General features: G+C 27.0%; 1 protein-coding gene across 2 annotated transcripts in view; it reads right to left on the bottom strand.

Annotated features, from left to right (window-relative positions):
- Positions 1-339: 339 nt before the first annotated feature.
- The window catches only part of LOC117168218 (serine-rich adhesin for platelets-like), a 160,783-nt gene continuing 143,197 nt past the window's right edge, over positions 340-17,925 (bottom strand). For both annotated transcript variants that reach the window (XM_033353701.1, XM_033353700.1), the window contains exons 4-9: positions 11,934-12,365; positions 6,437-10,372; positions 6,315-6,351; positions 6,035-6,232; positions 632-655; positions 340-558 (exon numbers count right to left, since the gene is read on the bottom strand). In XM_033353701.1, the coding sequence (XP_033209592.1) occupies positions 514-558; positions 632-655; positions 6,035-6,232; positions 6,315-6,351; positions 6,437-10,372; positions 11,934-12,365 (4,672 nt within the window). In that variant the 3' untranslated portion in view covers positions 340-513. The remainder of the gene's footprint in view (positions 559-631; positions 656-6,034; positions 6,233-6,314; positions 6,352-6,436; positions 10,373-11,933; positions 12,366-17,925) is intronic.

Genomic DNA, 17,925 nt, shown 5'->3' with positions numbered 1-17,925 from the left:
AAAAGCACTAAAAGCTAGATGATCCTGGTTCATAAATATAAAAAATAAGTAAACCGAGCTTCTCCATCGTTGTAGAAAGACAGTTTTTCTGAGCTGATAGAGAATACGTACCTGCCTTAGGCCACAGACACACTATGAATACTTGACAGAAATAATCGTCATAACCTTTAGCAGTCCCTCCAGATTTACGTGACCTTGTTTACGAAAAAGTTTTTGCAACTATTAAGAATAATGTTACGTTCACTTTAAAAACATCCGTTCATGAAATGATTAAAATTCTTATCTTTTGTGAATACAATTTATTGCTTCGAAACGCAAGTGCTTTATTTGAAAAAATGTACTGAAGTGCGATAAGAACATTTTTTAAATTATCCTATTGAATTATGTAGTTCTGTTACTTGAAATCAAGTTAATAATTTATCTTATTTTTATTTAACTTATGGCTAATTTACACAGCATTTGGAACCTCCTAATCTCCTTAGGGCAAAGATCTTGTACAGCTTTCCGGTTTTATCAGCTTAAAGAATCATAAACTTCTCCAAGACTGCGCGTTAAAGACTGAAAAAAGATATAAAAAATTAATTTTCAAATATTACATGAAATTTTATAGATCGAATAAAGGAATACATACATAACTTTGAGGGCAGCCGCTGCACTGAAAACCCAGAGCATGAGAGTAAATTTATTTTTTGAATATGAATTTGACCAATTTTTAGAAGAAAAATGTATCCAATCACTTGAAATATCATAAATTTCATATCATACGTTGATCGATTGTACACATAAATTGGTTAATGATTTTTTTAATTGAACACAGTAAGAGCATTAAAAACCGAATAATAAATGATTTAGGAAAAAGATTCTGAATCTGTTCAAAATTAGACAATTGACATATTTTAACATTAAAAATTGAATTGTTTTGATTCGAAAGCCTTTTAACTGAATGTAAACGGCCCATTGAAACTTTATGAAATATTTTCTATTTCTAAATATTTTCACATTAATAGATGCATAATTAAACACTTTTATTTAATTTTAAATTCTATTAAATTATTGTTTTAGTCTAAAATATTTCATGGTTAACTCATTCGATTTAAAACTTTCTTATTAAAAACTAGACCATAATATGCATATGAATACCATGTTGAAAGAAGATAATTTTGTTTGGAACACATCTATCCTATACATATGCACACAAACATATACATCTTTTGAATTAAAACCTAAATCATTTTAAATGTTCCCAAATATCTTATTGTCGGTATGGAAAAATAGAACTTAGAATATCTTTTTATCAGTACAGGTAGCCAAAAAGCTACCGGTGCCGACAATAAGATTCATTCAAAGGAAATGGAGAAATTTAATACAATTTTTGAAATATTATAATTTTTTAGAAAAACTTTGAATTATTTTAAAAGATATTACAAAGTTTTCGAAGTTTTGAAAAGATTATAAAATAATTTAAATCTTAAGAACATAAAAAAAAGTTAACAAACTTGAGATTTTTGAAGATTTCAAACAAAAAATTTAAGAGGTTTTTAAATTTGTTGTTTTAAATGTCAAGAAAATAAAAAAAAAGTGTCTAAGCTTCCTGGGATAACTTCAAATGATTTTTTTATTCTGAAAAATTAATTTTTGAACAAAATTAAAAAAGATTCTGAATATTTCAAAAGATTTCTAAAATGTAGATTAAAAAATCAGAAAGATATTAAGGGCTTATTTTATGTTTGCAAGATTTTTCACCAATTTTAAGAAAAATTAGAATAATTTTAAAAGTTATATACATACAAGTTTTTAAAAAAATTGAAAAATAATTTCAAATCATTTAAATACATTTTTTAAATTGTGAAGTAACAATCTTGACAATTTTCACCTAACTTTTTTAGTTTTGAATTATTTTTTGAAAATCTTAGGAAAAATTCGAATCGTTTTGAAAAATATATAGAAGTTTTGCAAGACACTTTTCGATAATTTAAAATTTGAAAAGATTTCAAAATATTGAAAACAAAATGTAGATTTTTAAGATTTCCGAACAAAAAGTGCTGAAGATTTTTAAAGATTTTGAAAGGTTTCAAAATAATAATTCAAATATTTTCTAAACATTCCTAAAAAAATTTTAAGTGAATTTTTTATATTGAACAACTAATTTTAATGATATATTTTAAAATGAAAGACTTTGAAAGATTTCCGTAAATTAATCAAATGTTTTTAATTTTCTTTCCAACTTCCAAAGTTCTAAATATCTTTTAATCTAAACTGAAGTTTTCCTAAAATTTGGTAAAATCCTGTAAAATAAAAAAACTTATTAGAAATTTTCTAGATATTTTCAAAATATCTGAAATTTTTAATACTATTTTTGAATTTCCTCAAGAGACCTAGACAAATTATATTTATAAAATCTTAAAACCAAATAAACCTAAAAGCGTGCAATTAAATATGATTAATTAACAGTTTTAACTTTATCTAGTTCATTTCTTCGCGGAATTAATATCTTTTTACACATAAATTTCAAAAATATTCTTTTTGCTGTGGATAAATTAAGGTTAAATAGATAAAGTTAGTAAATAATTCTTATTCTTTCATTTAGAGGCTTTTAAGTGCGTCATGTTTTCGAGGTGATCTGGCCTATATAAAGTTTCAAATTATTGCCTTCATATTGTTTCAATAAAGCTGAAAATCTTATCACGGTGACCTTATTAATGTAGGAACATTTTTTTTTTTAGTTTTTCCGGGTTCGTCAGAATCTGTCATAGTCATTGGAGTTTAAATAAAAAATTCCATTTGATAAAATCAAAGTTGAACTACAAATTAAAGCACTCAAAGTCCAATTCATTTGAATTTATAACTTTTTAAATTAAAGCTTTTATAATATTTCTAATTCAAAAACGTTTGATTTAAAGGTTTAATAATTTACAGATATAAAATGGAAGTTTTTAATAGCTTTCAATTTCACAATTTTAAATTAGATGGCGTTTAACTTTAAAATTTTCAACATTAAAATTTTATAAATTGAACAGTTTAAGATTTTTGGTTAAAAATATAAATCTACACACAGAAATAAGATTCTTTTATTCAAAGAAGATTTCTTTAAATCAAAGGTAAATATTCATTGGCTCTCAGTCAAAGACATTGTTTTTTGTTATAATGAAAATTCTACTTTGTTTCAAAAGAAGTATCTTTATTTTTTCATTTATATGCCTCTTATCAATAAATTTCGTTTTCTCTCTCGTCTATCCTGAGCTTCAAATCCTCTTTTTATTTCCAAAAAGTATATTTTATTTCTATATACTTCTCGTTTATTATGTTAACAATTGACTTTCCCCATCGATTTAATTAATTTTCTTTCCTTATTTTATTTACAATATCCCCCATTTTTGCTTCAATAGACTCTGTTATAATCTGGCTATTTTTTCTCGCAGTTCCCACTTTTTTCTCTAATTAATTATCATTTTACGGTTTTCTCACACTTTGTTTCCTAAGGCTGAGTTCATCCTCTAATCTAACACGAAGTCTGGGAAATCAAAATTGTCTATTAAATTGTCTATTCTTTAAAAAGATTAAAATTTATTTTATTTCAAAATTATACACATTTAACATTGAGAGATCTTCAATTGCAAATATTTAAGGTAAGGTAAACGGACCAGTAATCGATACATGCATTTTGTTGCTTTTTATTTAATTTTAATTAATTATAATTTCATTCAGTAATATAAAATGCTGAAAGTAAATGGGATTTAGCATCAAATTTTAATTTCAAAATATTGGTTAACGATGTATGCTAATTAAAACTAAGTTTCACGATTACTGGGATATCCACCTTAGATTCATTTTTAAAAATGTCCAATATTTTATGATTTTAAAATGCAAGCATTTAAAATGTAACAAGTCAGCGCATTTTAAACATCTTTAAAATATATCAGCATCCCAAATGAATTTATTATTTTTTCTCTTTTCTTCTAATTCCTGTTGGGGTAAAATCTTATGTTTGAATAAAAATTATACATTACTATAAGCCGATAATAATTGAAATTAAATTAAAATTATATGATAGCCAATTTAGTTATTTTAATATTTATTTTAATTATATTTTTTAGTATTTGAAATTTAAGCATATATTTAAAGTTGATAATTAGGCAATCAAAAGGAGGAACACGTCATAAACGCGCCAAATAGAACGCGAGTTTTGCTACTAATATATCTTTTGAAATAATAAAAAAAATCGTTATATTTTATCAAAAGGTAATCAAAAGGAAACATTCTCAAAAATGAAACTGAAATTTGTAGTAAGTATGTAAATTGTTAGTAGGATGTTTTATTCTTTCAATTAAATATACGTTATATAATTTATAGAATCCATTAATTAATATTTCATGTCAAAAATTAAATTTATAAATTTAATTTTTGACATAAAACATTAATTAGTGTATTCTATAGGTACATCAATATCGAGTGATATATTGAATTATTAATTTCGTTCTAATAATATTCAAAACAGCCATAGATTTTTAAAAATTAATCAATAATTAAAAAAATAAATTGTCGGCAAAAGCGTAATTGACATGTTTATTAGTTCAAATGCCCTTTTAAATTCTTTGTAAATCCTAGATTTCTTATTGTTCATATATAAAAGATACTTATATACAACATTAAATAAAATGTAATTCTTTAGTTCATAAATAATATATTTTATGCGATTGTACTGACAGTAATAGAAATAAAATTTATTACATAAGATATGATGTAAAAAACAAAACATCATCATTCAAAGAATTATACAAATGTGTCAAAAATTATTCATTTGTAGTCGTTATTTATATACAATTTAAAAGAAATTGTGGACTAACGCGAAACTGACACGTTTGTTACTGCAAATACCCAAAGTAATAGAAATAAGATCTATTATTTAAGATATAATGTAAAAAATAATAATACTTTTGAGCAGTTATAGAAATTGAAATTGATTAAAATACATAAATTGTACTTTATAATAGGGCACTGCAGTGGCGCCACAAATATTTAGCAGTATTTAACTGTTCATTTGATATGAGCAGTCTTAAACCAGTATTAAAAATGTATAAGTCAAATCATCATTTTGAAACGTCTTAAAATAAAAATAATGAAATCTACAATTTCAAATAAGTTCAGTTAACAAGAATTTATTTTTAATTTTTCTCACTTAAAATTGCTTAGAATTATATAATTTTTTAAATTTACAAATTCGTTGATTTTTTTAATTTAGAGCATTGATAGTGTAGTTTTATATTTTTAGCCGTAGACATTTCTGAACTGTTCCAATTTTAAAAGTTTAAGATTTGAATTTTACAGTTTAGCAGCATCTAATTTGAAATTGTTTAATTCAAAAGTATTAAAATCAAAATTTTATACGTGTAAATTATTAATTGTTTAAATAAATAATTTTGGAGTTCCAATTAAAAGATTTTCACTTCAAATTATTTAATTTTCAGTTCAGGTTTGATTATACTTCAAATGAAAAAATGTCTTACTTCAAGAGTTTTAATTTTAATCACTATGAAAAATTTTTGCAAATCGGGAAATGATCGGAAATTTGTTCCCTCTATCAAAATGGCCATCCTGAACTTTTGGTATAACAGATTTTTTAATTTTTTAATTATTCAAATGAGCTAATTGTAATAAAATTATAAGCTTATAAAATAATAAATACTTAAAAATTAAAATGGCGGATGATTTGAGATCCTTCAATTTTGATCGATTTAAAATTCAGGTGGACATATTCTGAATATTATTTCGTTTTAAAATTGTTCCAAGTTTGTGACATTTTAATTAGAAATTCAATTAATTTTATCATTTTAACTTGGACAATCGCACTCCTCCTATTTTAAAATGATTACTTTATGTCCGTACGAGTAGCCTCATAGCCTAATTTTGAGTAATTTCAATTCTTTGTTCTTGAATTGAACATTGACTCAGTTCGTTTCATTTGAATTAGCCGAAATTCGAATCAACTTCTTTCTAAGATATATAGTATAAACTAAAAAGGCAAAGTGAATCTTACATTACTCAAGTGACTGCTGCTGCTGTCTGAATTTTGCTTTTTACTACTGTAAACTTTTTTCGAGCTATTTATATCTTTAAAAGCTTTCCTCAAACAAAGTTTTTCTTCCCGAGATAACTTTATTTCTCCTAAAGAATAAGAGCAAGAACTGGGCAAATGAAGTTCACCTTCTGAATAAGTTCCAGAAGAAGACTCTGCCTAGAAAATAAATAAAAATTAAATTCAATTAAATTAAAAAATTTCTAACAATCTCTCAAATGCCTTTAAAATAGGTACTCACATTTTTCCCGCTGCTCTCAGAAGCCTCTGATCGTATTCTAAAAAGAAGACAATATTATCACTTTGAAGCAAGATAAAAAGAATTGATGATTACGTGGGCATTAATTGAATGATTAAACATACCTGGAATTTGATCCTTTTTGAGAATCAGACATGCTACTATTGACATCGCTGAAGCTTTCTTCTGGTAATTTAGTATTAAGACCTAAATTACATTTCTTTTTTATTACAAATGTTTTCCCTCTAAACAAAGGATTCCTTCTTACATTTTCTTCAGAGCTTCTTTTTATTGTTAAGTTATCTATTTCTGTTTTTAGCGACTTCTCTATAGTATCAGCGACACGTTTATCCCTATTCAATAAATCATCTATTTTTCGCTGAATTTCCAATTCGTCGCTTCGCTTAGGAATTGTTTCTTTATTATCTTCGCTTTTATTCATAAATGAATCAGATAACTTCAATGAAATGTGACTTTCGAGACTTTTACAGTCCTTCGAAGTGGACGAACTATCTGGAAAATTCTGAGAGTAATCGATTCTCTTAGATGAATCGCTTACACTTGGCCCACTTTCAATCAATTTAATTTCTGAAGTACTGCTCGATTTAATTTCTATTTTTTTCGAATTTTCATTGTTTTCGTGTAACTTTTGCAGGGAATTCTTCGAAGTGGAAGAGATATCTGTACAATTTTGAGAGCAATCGATTTTCTTAGATGATTCGCTTACACTTGTCACACTTTTAATTAATTTAATATCCGAACTACTGCTCGACTTAGTTTCCATTTTATTCAAATTTTCATTGTTTTCCTGTGACTTTTGATGGGAATTCTTCGAAGTGGAAGAAATATGTGTAAAATTCTGAGAATAATCGATTTTATTCGATGATTCGCTTACACTTGGTCCACTTTTAATCAATTTAATGTCCAAACTGCTGCTCGATTTAATTTCCATTTTGTTTGAATTTTCGTTGATTTCATGTGACTTTTGAAGGGAATTCTTCGAAGTGGAAGAAATATCTGTAAAATTCTGAGAGTAATCTATTCGCTTCGATGATTCGCTTACACTTGGCGCACCTTTAATCGATTTAATATCCGAACTACTGCTCGATTTAACTTCCATTTTATTTAAATTTTCATTGTTTTCCTGTGACTTTTGCAGAGAATTCTTCGAAGTGGATGAAATATCTGTAAAATTTTGAGAATAATCGATTTTATTAGATGATTCGCCGACACTAGGTACATTTGTAATCAATTTAATGTCCGAATTACTGCTCGATTTAGTTTCCATTTCATTCAAATTTTCATTTTTTTCATGTGACTTTTGCAGAGAATTCTGCGAAGTGGACTTAGATAATTCGCTTACACTTAGCCCACTTTCAATCAATTTAATATCCGAGCTAATGCTCGATGTCCTTTCGCTTTTACTCAAATTTTCATTTTTTTCATCGAGGACTTTCTCAATTTTATTTTGATTTCCGAAAGAAAAACCCCCCTTTTCTACAGGATGTTCCTGATTTTCTTCTGGACTCAAATCGATTTTTTCCTGCGTCACTGCTAACGTAATATCAACACCGATATCTTTTATATCTTCCTTTGTGACGTCAAATTCCAATCTTATTTGAGTAGACTTTTCGTCATTCTTTTCATTCATGTTGGATGTATTATCGTCGCTTACATTTCTATCGGTCTCAGCGTCAAAAGAAAATATTTTTGATCTTCCTTCTAAAAAATCTTTAAATTGTTTTCTAAAACGAATTTTTACGATAGAGTCATCACTCAAGTTCAAATATAATCCAATATTCGTAATAAACATTGGCAACTGAGAATTTTTATCCCGTCTTTGCAAAATTAAAAGAAACTTGTTAATGATTGTGGGATGAACAGCAGTTTCTCTCAATATCCCAATAATTTCATTTTCAATTCTTGCTTCTGTCTCACCGAACAAACAAGTAATAAACCTCTTCATAGCAGCAGAGGAATGCCTCAGAGATTCGAATATATGACTGAAGATTTCCATCTCGCTGAAATCATTTTCTTTTATTTGCAAAAACGGTCTTGAATAATTTATATTGTGAATATTAGAGAAAAGATCTGAATTCGAGAGAGGTTTCAAGACAAAATCTTTACAAGTTGATTCAATTTCTTCTGTATTTGATGATTGATCTGTGGAACTTTTTGAAATCTCTCTAACTTCCCTTATTTTAAAATCATCAACTCTACTACTTTGCATTGACAAACTTTTGGTAGATTCACCTTCCTCATAAATTCTGTCATTATCCTTCACCTTTTCATCAGAAGTATTTTTTAAGCGCTTTATTGAACTTGAAACAGAAAATTCGGGTTTTCTTTCCTCAAAAGAGTTTTTAATATTTTTTAATTCTTTTGCACTTTGATTATTTGATGGCGCCGGTGATTCTTTTATTTCTAAAGAAGGTCTCTGAGAAATTAGATTTTTTGTAGAAGATATTAAACTAAGACTTCCTGATGATAAATTTACACTCTGACTATTACTGATACTTTCTTGATTGACTACACTATCATTAATCTCAGAACTGACAGGTATAAATTTGGAGAATTTATTTGCACCGTTGATAATTTGATCCAATATCATATCTGGTGCTTCGTAAAACTTGAAATAATGTTCTTTTTCTGTTGGTGTTGACTTTTCAACTGAAGCTAATTCTACTCTTTGCTCACTTTTTTTGTTCCCTTGATTTACCATGTTCCTGTAAGTTTCTAATTTAGAAGAGATGATTTTAAACAGCGTGCCTGTACTATGAACAACATTATTGATTATTTCGTCGTTTCTCTTTAAAACTGTATCTAAATCAACTACCGAGGGCTGTTTCAAATTGATATCATCGACTTCAATTTCTGAATCTTCAGACTTTTTATCCAGTTGAAAAAATGCGTTTGAAACTTTGGGGTTTAACGCATTGTCTCCTAAAATATCTTTGTATTTTAAATTAACTCTTTCATTGCTAATAATTGTTGCTTTATCGCGCAATTTTCCACTTTTTCGACCAGCATTTTTAATTTCATCATTGCTTGGGGCTTGGATTGAATTTTCGTTTACTTTTTTTGATTTTTCAAGCAAGTGTTTTTCATCTGTCTCGAGTCCTTCCAAATTAGTTTCAACTTCTTCAAAATCTTCTGCCTTGTTGCTTGTAATAGAATAATCCAAATCCTTTTCAAGGCTACTTAAAAATTCACTGAAGGCTTTAGCTTTCAAATTTTCAATATTACACTGTTTGGGTGATTTTGTTGAATCTACTGCTGTTATTTCCCGATGGCTTTGAACGATTATTTCGTCATCTCTACTCGAATTATTTGTCTCTGAAAGTTTTTCAACCATTTTTTCGGAATTCTTTCTAAAATTTAACTTTGATTCATCAGTGGCTTTAATAACAACACTTTTTCTGTACATCTGTTTCTTTTCTGCAGTGTTTTCTTGTAAAAATTTGTTTTCCTGACGGTAATCTTTATCAATAATATAATCCTGACTAATAGCGTTTTTTTCAGGACAGGTTTCGTGTTGAAAATTGTAGATTCCGACATTTCTTGGTTCGTTTACTGAAGATTCTGGAGATATGTGTAAACTCTCCACATTTTGGATTTGCAAACTTCTTTTAATAATGACTCTAGGTCCAGTTTGAATTTGAAAAGTAGAAGATTCTGGTTTGTTCTCATTTTCATCAGTTTGTGCAGCTTTCTCGTTTTTATTTGTTGATTCATTTTGAATTTTATTACTAGCATGGAAACGATTTGGAATTGAATCTGTCAATAATAATTTACGTTTGTCGTAATAAGACATTGTTTTGCAACTTGATCCTTCGTCTTTTGTTTCTAAATGAGATCTTTCAGGTAACATTGTAACAAGTTTTAATAATCTTGGTGCTTTAGTGATTTCGTTTTCAGGTACTTCTTGAACTGAATTCATAAATGTATTACGATCACTTGTATTATACACTTTCGAGGGATTATTTGCTCGCTGAAATCTATATGTTACAATTTGGCGAAGATGTAATAAATCTTCGTCGATAGTTGGTTGAGATTCAGGTCTGAAATAAAAATTGGTACAATTCAACTAATTAAATTCATAAAAGACCGTTTATAAATTATATAAAATCTTTTGGGCGTGAGTTGGGGGGATCAAATATGTTGTGCCTTGCGTGAGGAGGGGGTACGTCGTTAGAACCATTTCTTACGTAAGATGTTTTCAAGTTTGTAAATCACTAAAAAAAATCGATTTTATTGCTACACTCAGTGTAAAAAAATGTTCTGTGACTTCATTAATAATTGTGATAGTATTACTTCTAATTTACCCAACAATATATTAAATTTATAAGCAAATAAGGGGTCATTCAAAAATTATGTAAGGTGTTTTTCTGAAAAATTCAACCCCCCGTCTGTCCATGCAAGATATAGTGAGAGCGTGGAGCTTCAATGAAATTAGTTTTAGAAAGTAATATATGTTATTAACAATCAATATTTAGTTTCAGAAGTCTTTTTGTAAGAATGTCTTCAGGACTTAAAACTTTGTGTTGTCAGACACACTTTGTGCAGTCTGCAATTAAAAAGTGTACAATCGAAAATTAACTTTATTTTTTAGGCATAAAAGAACCATAAAAGACGATCGAATTATTTTCGGTTGAAAAATTTACTATTACATTTGTGGTTAAGAATTAATTTTGTTGATTAAAAATTTAATTATTTTGTTGAAAATTTGACAACTTTGTTAACAATCATACTTTTTGGTAGAAAAATCAACTACTCATAATTTAATTAAAAGTTCCTTCCTTTGGTTGAAAATATAAATATTTAGTTAAAAATTAATCTTTTGGCTACAAATATAATTGTTTGATTGGAAATTTATGTATTTTGGTGCAAATTTCTATTTTTGGTAGAAAATAATTTTTTTAAATTAAAACTGCAAAATTAATATGTTTCAGTTGAGAATTTAAGTATTGTTGTTAAACATTCGTTATTTTTGTTTAAATTTAACTGCTTTTTATTTAAAATAAAATTCTTTTTATTTGAAATATCCACTATGACTACATTTTTTTCTTGAAAATTCATCTTTTTAGGTTGAAAATTGTATTCCACTGCTTCATTTAAAGTTGAACTACTTTATTAAAAAATTAATATTTCGGTTGAAGATTCATAATTTTAACAGAAAATTCGTCTTTTTTCGTAGAAAATTATTTGGTTAAAAATTCAACTATTTTGCTAAGCATTTATGTAGTTTGGTGAGAATTCGTCATTTTGACTTGAAAATTCTAAATTTTGGATAATATTTTTTTTTATTTATTTACTGCCAAAGTTTTATTAGTTGAAAATTCACCCCTTCTGGAAAATTCGTCTTTTTTATTTAAAAAATCATTTCTTTTGGTAGACATTGCATCATCATTATGATCTAAAAATGCAACTGTCTGGTTCAAAAAAGATTATACTTTTATTAAGGATTTAACCATTTTGTTGGAAATTCGCATTTTTTAGTTTAATACAACTGTTTTTGATTTAAAATAAAAATCTTTTCTGGGTGAATATATCAATTATTGCATTAAACTTTACGCAATTTATACACAGCCTTTAGACAGAAAACTGATAAAATTAACTTACATTTCAGGATTTGCTTTATGCAATAAAATATTTTGATTTATTTCTATGATTTGCTTTTGAGCATTTTCGACCAACTTTTCTGCATTTTCCAAGATTTTAGTAGTTTCGGGGCTAAGAATTGGACTATTAGGTGGAGAAGATATTTTCTCTGCTAATGCTGTTTCTTGACAAATGTTTTTAGTCATTGTAGGGTTATTTATAATACTGAAAGGAATGTTTGGAATTGGTAATGTTGATCTTGAGAAATTTTCTCTTTCAACAGCAGCCTCTTGAATTTTTGTTTGTAATGGTAACTTGAGGGTTTTGAATTCATTTGCACTTTCTTCAGTCTTTTTAGATCTCCCGGAATCGCATTGGTGTGGATATGTGCTGATTATTGCACTGCCCTTGGCGCCGTTTTTATCTGATTGAACACATAGAGTTTCGAACTCCCTAAAACAGAAAATTAAAAAAAGAATTTAGTGACAGTTCATAAAATTTTGAAATTCTAGAAAATAAAATGAACTATTACTATATAAAAACTGTACATAATACGATGTGTATTACCAAAAATATAAGATCCAATTTTTTTAAATTCTGTGTTATTCAGTGAGACCAACATATTTTTTAAATACTTTCGACCACAACAAAATTCTGAGTTTTCATTTGTTTCAGGGTCACCAAGATTTGATAATCTTAGGGAATAAATATAAACATAAATTCTATTAATTAAATAAACCTGGAACCTGATTGAAATTAGATTTAGAAAATACAATGAGTAAATAAAAAGTAAGTTAAAAATTAAAATTTTCAACTGAGAATTAAAATATTACGTTTTTTGTTGAAAATGTATCTTCTTTAGTTGAACATTCAACTATTTAGTTAAAAACTCATCTCTTTGTTAAAAATTAATTTCTTTGGTTGAAAATTCGTTTCCTTGGTTATTAAATTGTTTACCTGAAAATATAACTGATTCATTTTATGTTGAAAATCCAACTTCTTGATCAAAAATTCAACTGTTCGGTTAAATTTCATTTTTTCATTTGAAGATTCGTCATTTTAACTGAATATTCATTTAATTGATTGAAAAGTTAACTATTTTGTTGAAAATTCATGTATTTTGTTAAAAATTAATCTTCTTCGTGAGTAACTTAGTCTTCTTTGTTGAAAATTTAACTTTTGTTTACAAAACTCGGTTTTTTCAATGAAAATTAATCATTTTTGTAACAAAAGTTGTTGTTGAAAGTTCAACTATTTTGTTATAATTTCGTTTTTTATTCCTAAAAATCAAATTGTTAAATTTTGAAAAAAAAAATTTAATTGAAAATTGATCTTTTTGTTGAAATTTTTTTGGTTAGAAATGAACTTTTTCATTAAAAATTATATTTTTGCGTAGGAAACTAAACTGTTTTGTAGAAAATTTGTTTTTTTGGCATGAAACTTTAAAACTTAGAATAACGTTCTTTCTTTTTCCTAACTGAAAAATATTTTTTAGTTGAAAATTTCTTTTTGTTTTCAAAATTTATCTATTTTTTTTTTGGTGACTTAATATATTTTTTGGTGGAAATATAAAACTTCTTTTTCAGAATCAATTTTTTCGTTGAACATTCATAACTTTGGTTTAAAATTGATCTATTATATTGAAAATAAATTTTTTTAGATATAAATACAATACCTCTATGTTTTAATATATGAGATGATGCAATTCTTGAAAAATGATATAATAATTTTTTTAGTACAATTTTTTACATTCTCATTCCTGAGAATGTAATGTAATCGTTCGAATTTTCAATCTCTGGTTTTTAACGGATCTTTACGTTTTGGCACTCACAGAATCCGAAAATTATAAAATTTCATCGGTGCCTGTCTGTATGTTTGTATGTATGGTTACCTAAAAGTTGTAGTCACGCTAGCTTTTGAAGGGTTTGTCCAATCGAGTCCGCATTTGATACACTTAAAGGTACCCAAAATGAAGGCTAAGTTGTTAATCAGATATTTCGAACCAAAATTTAAAAAATGGAAGCATTTTCAAAATTTTGAATTTTTTTTTTGAAATTTAAAAAATTGTTGTCGAAGTTTCTTATAGATGGGTGAAAGACTTGCAAGTTATCCAAATAAAAGTTGTTATTTTGATAAAAATGAGAAAAGTTATATACTTTCCAAAAATAAAAAAATTTTCAGAAAATATAAAAAATTGTTTTTTTCATGGATCCAAAAATCTCATTCAAAATTTTCACTAGATACCAAATATATTTCAAAACTATTCTGGCCGATTTTTTCGATTAGCCCAAAATTTAAAAAATGATAGCATTTTCAAAATTTTCAAATTTTTTTTCTTAATATTATAAAAATTGTTGTCAAAGTTTCTTATAGATGGGTAAAATACTTGCAAATTATCTAAATAAAATTTTTAATTTTGATGAAAATTAGAAAAGTTATATACTTTTCAAAAATTTGAAAATGTAAAAAAAATAGAAAAATAAATTTTTTTCATGGATCCAAAAATCTCATTCAAAATTTTCACTAGATACCAAATATATTTCAAAACTATTCTGGCCGATTTTTTCGATTAGCCCAAAATTTAAAAAATGATAGCATTTTCAAAATTTTCAAATTTTTTTTCTTAATATTATAAAAATTGTTGTCAAAGTTTCTTATAGATGGGTAAAAGACTTGCAAATTATCTAAATAAAATTTTTAATTTTGATGAAAATTAGAAAAGTTATATACTTTTCAAAAATTTGAAAATGTAAAAAAAATAGAAAAATTAATTTTTTTCATACATCCAAAAACTTCATTCAAAATTTTCACTAGATACCAAATATATTTCAAAACTATTCTAGCCGAATTTTTTGATGAGCCCAAAATTAAAAAATTAGAGCCTGTATAACCTGTTAAGCATGAAGCACGATTATCGCAATGAGAATGTAATCGTCAAGGCCGTAGGTACTTTGAGAACCTTCTTTAATAACAAATTAAAAAAAAAGTGTTCAGCTTCACTTAAGAAAAGGGAAAACGATTAAACAACCATAGCAGGGCCCTATTAGGATCAGGAAAAATAAAATGTGAACATTATTTTGCAATATCAGAATAAGCAGTACCAGACCCAGGTACGCACAAAAAAATGTAATAGACATTTGATATAATAGTCTTTAACATAGAATGTAGAAAATTTCGCATTGTGATCTGTGCACAAATCTGGAGGGTAATGCAAAAACCGAGCGCGGAGCGCGATATAAATATATTATCGAGCGCGAGAACCAACAGTCGCGCCCCCTAGGCGCGTTCAAATTAGCGAGACGCGCGTAGCGCGCTTTGAGAATGTGCCCGCGAGGCGGGCGGATTTTTGTTTAATCTTCCAATCTCCCCTCCACCTTCATATGAAACAGAATAATTTTACCAAACTGAAAGAAAAATTTATAACGGTCAGGGAAAATGAAAAAGTGACAAGTGAAAAGTCAGGGAATTTTGAAATTGGGATTTTGTAGCAACCCTGTACAGTGCAAAGAACTCGGCCTGGGATGTACATAACATTATTGATCCTTAAAGGGAATGGAACATTGAACCTATGACGTTGTGAATGAACGTAGTATCCATTTAAAAGCAATTTATTATTCACTTAAAAATACCTTCGGCACTTCTTTATATTATCAAATATTAAGTACTTCTAATTGATAACCACTTCCTTTTATTTAGAACCCAGTAAAATAAGATCATATTTTTAAAGCCGATAGATTATTAAATTACCTCTTTAAGATAATCAATACTATGAAGCCGTGTGAACCGGGGTGTGTAATTTTTAAAAATCAAATTGTGCTTATTTTCAATACAATAACATTTTAATATTCTCAAATTATTATAAAGGAAGATTCAGTAAGCAAAAAAACCTAGGGGCGTCCTTCAATTCGCCTTTTAAGTTAACATTAATAGGAAAAAGGAGTAAAGAATTGGAAAACTTTAATGGTTTTCTAATGTAAGTCGAAGCCTGTTATACTTAATTTAGTTTAATTTTACAAGTTTAAAAAATACGAATTTGAATTTTAGGAGTAGTTTATCTTGTAATAAATACGTTTTTATTTAAATTAAGCGTTACTCTTTCCGAACACGAATTTCATAATAAAATTAAAATTTATACATTTTTTGATAAAATTGGAGATGAATAATTGAATGACGGTGGCCACTTACACGAGAGAAACGGAATGAAGCCGGGAGAGAAATATTACACCGGGAGATTTTCCGTAGTATTAAAAATTCTGAATTTTTAAACGGGGAAAATGAATTTTAAAACTTTAGTTTTTAATATGCAATTCTGACAGTTTCATCTTGAGTTCCTGTAATTCAATTTTTTCTTTAAGGGTATGTGATACTAAGAAAATTGTCGATTTTACCAGTATTAGGTTCCCCGGCTTTTTTTCTAGAATAATAAATATTTTGTCTTAAAAATTTGGGAAATGATAGCGAACATGCTAACGGACGTCCCCACACACTTTTTTTGTAGCTTAATTCAAAAAAGTTTTAATTTAGCAAAATGTGATTAATTTGCATAGCGCTTAGGAAATAGTATCGATTTTTTCAGTGTTCGATTCCCCGGCTTTTTTCCTAGGATAAGAAATATTTTGCCTTCAAAATCTGGGAAATGATAGCGAACATGCTAACGGACGTCCCCACACACTTTTTTGTGGTTTTTTTTATCAAAAAATTTTTGATTTTTCTAACAACGTGCGTGTATATTTCGAGGTTATGTGTGTTACAATTCACCCGAGCGTTACTTCCGAACTACACAATATTTTTGGCCGAAAACTTTGGACTTACAAATAAACATAGTAACTAATCTCCCGGAACTAAACTTGTTTGCATGCAATCAAAAAAGTTTATTTCATAAATAATTTCCATTTTCCAGATTATCGGAAAGGCAGAGATGAAAAACGACGTAACCTCAAAATAATGCATATGCATAAAATTTTTATTTAGCACAATAAATTTTTTTGTTATTATCCCTCAAAAAAGAGTCCGGGGACGTCCGTTATGATATTTTATAGCATCTCCGAATTCAGTTTTTAAAAATTTAAATTTGTGTGGGAAAAAAGCCGGGGAAACTGTGAGTATCACATGCCCTTGATTAATTTTAGAAGGTTTCGAATTTTAAGTTTCACAATATTGGAGTTTCAAATTCAAATCCTCAAAATGCTAATAAATATTTCAAAATTTCATGTTGAATGCCTTGCTGGGTAGTTTTGAATTTAATCATTTTAGATGTGAAAATAAAGCAATTTAGAATTGAAAAGTTTGAAATTGTACAATTTCAAATATTGCAATCATATTAAAGCAGTGTTGTTTTGTACTATTTTTGTTTATTTTTTAATTTTCAATGTAATATCTTAAAATTGTTCGATTATTGGTTGAATATTTAAACAAATAAATCCTTTCAAACTGAAAAATATATGCTTGAAAAATGTCAAGAATGAATAATAATTCTAAAAGAAGCCTTAAAAATTAAACGATTTGAAATTAACAATTGCGTTTAAAATAAAAACGATCAAAATTAAACTATCTAAAATTGATACATCAGTAATTGAAGAACATCGGTAATTTTAAATGGTTACAATTTTAGAGTTTTAAATTTTCATGCTGAACGACGCATTTTTTATTTTCAAAGGTCTCAATTTTAATTAAATTGTTTGAATTTCGGAAAGTATAATTAGCAATTTAAAAATGAATAATTTTTAAGCTAAATAATTAAAATTTTAAAGGGTTTGAGTAAAAAGAAGCTTTAACATTACAATTTTTTATAACCGAATTTTTTTCAGTTTAAATGAAGTTCGCATTCGCTTGAGTTTCAACGTGCTAGAATAGAATTAAATTTTTTAAAGTTTTCTATCTAAAATTACTATTTATTTTGAAAGATTATCTATTAGAAAATTTCAATTTAGTCCTAAATCTCAAATTTTAATCACTTCGAACTGAAAATTATTCAAATTCAAAAGTTTTCAATTATTAGTTATTTAATTTTGGA

Source organism: Belonocnema kinseyi, chromosome 2 (genome assembly GCF_010883055.1).
Source record: "Belonocnema kinseyi isolate 2016_QV_RU_SX_M_011 chromosome 2, B_treatae_v1, whole genome shotgun sequence".
Taxonomy (NCBI): domain Eukaryota; kingdom Metazoa; phylum Arthropoda; class Insecta; order Hymenoptera; family Cynipidae; genus Belonocnema; species Belonocnema kinseyi.
Note: the sequence above shows the minus strand (reverse complement) of the source record. Positions and strands in the feature narration are given on the sequence as shown.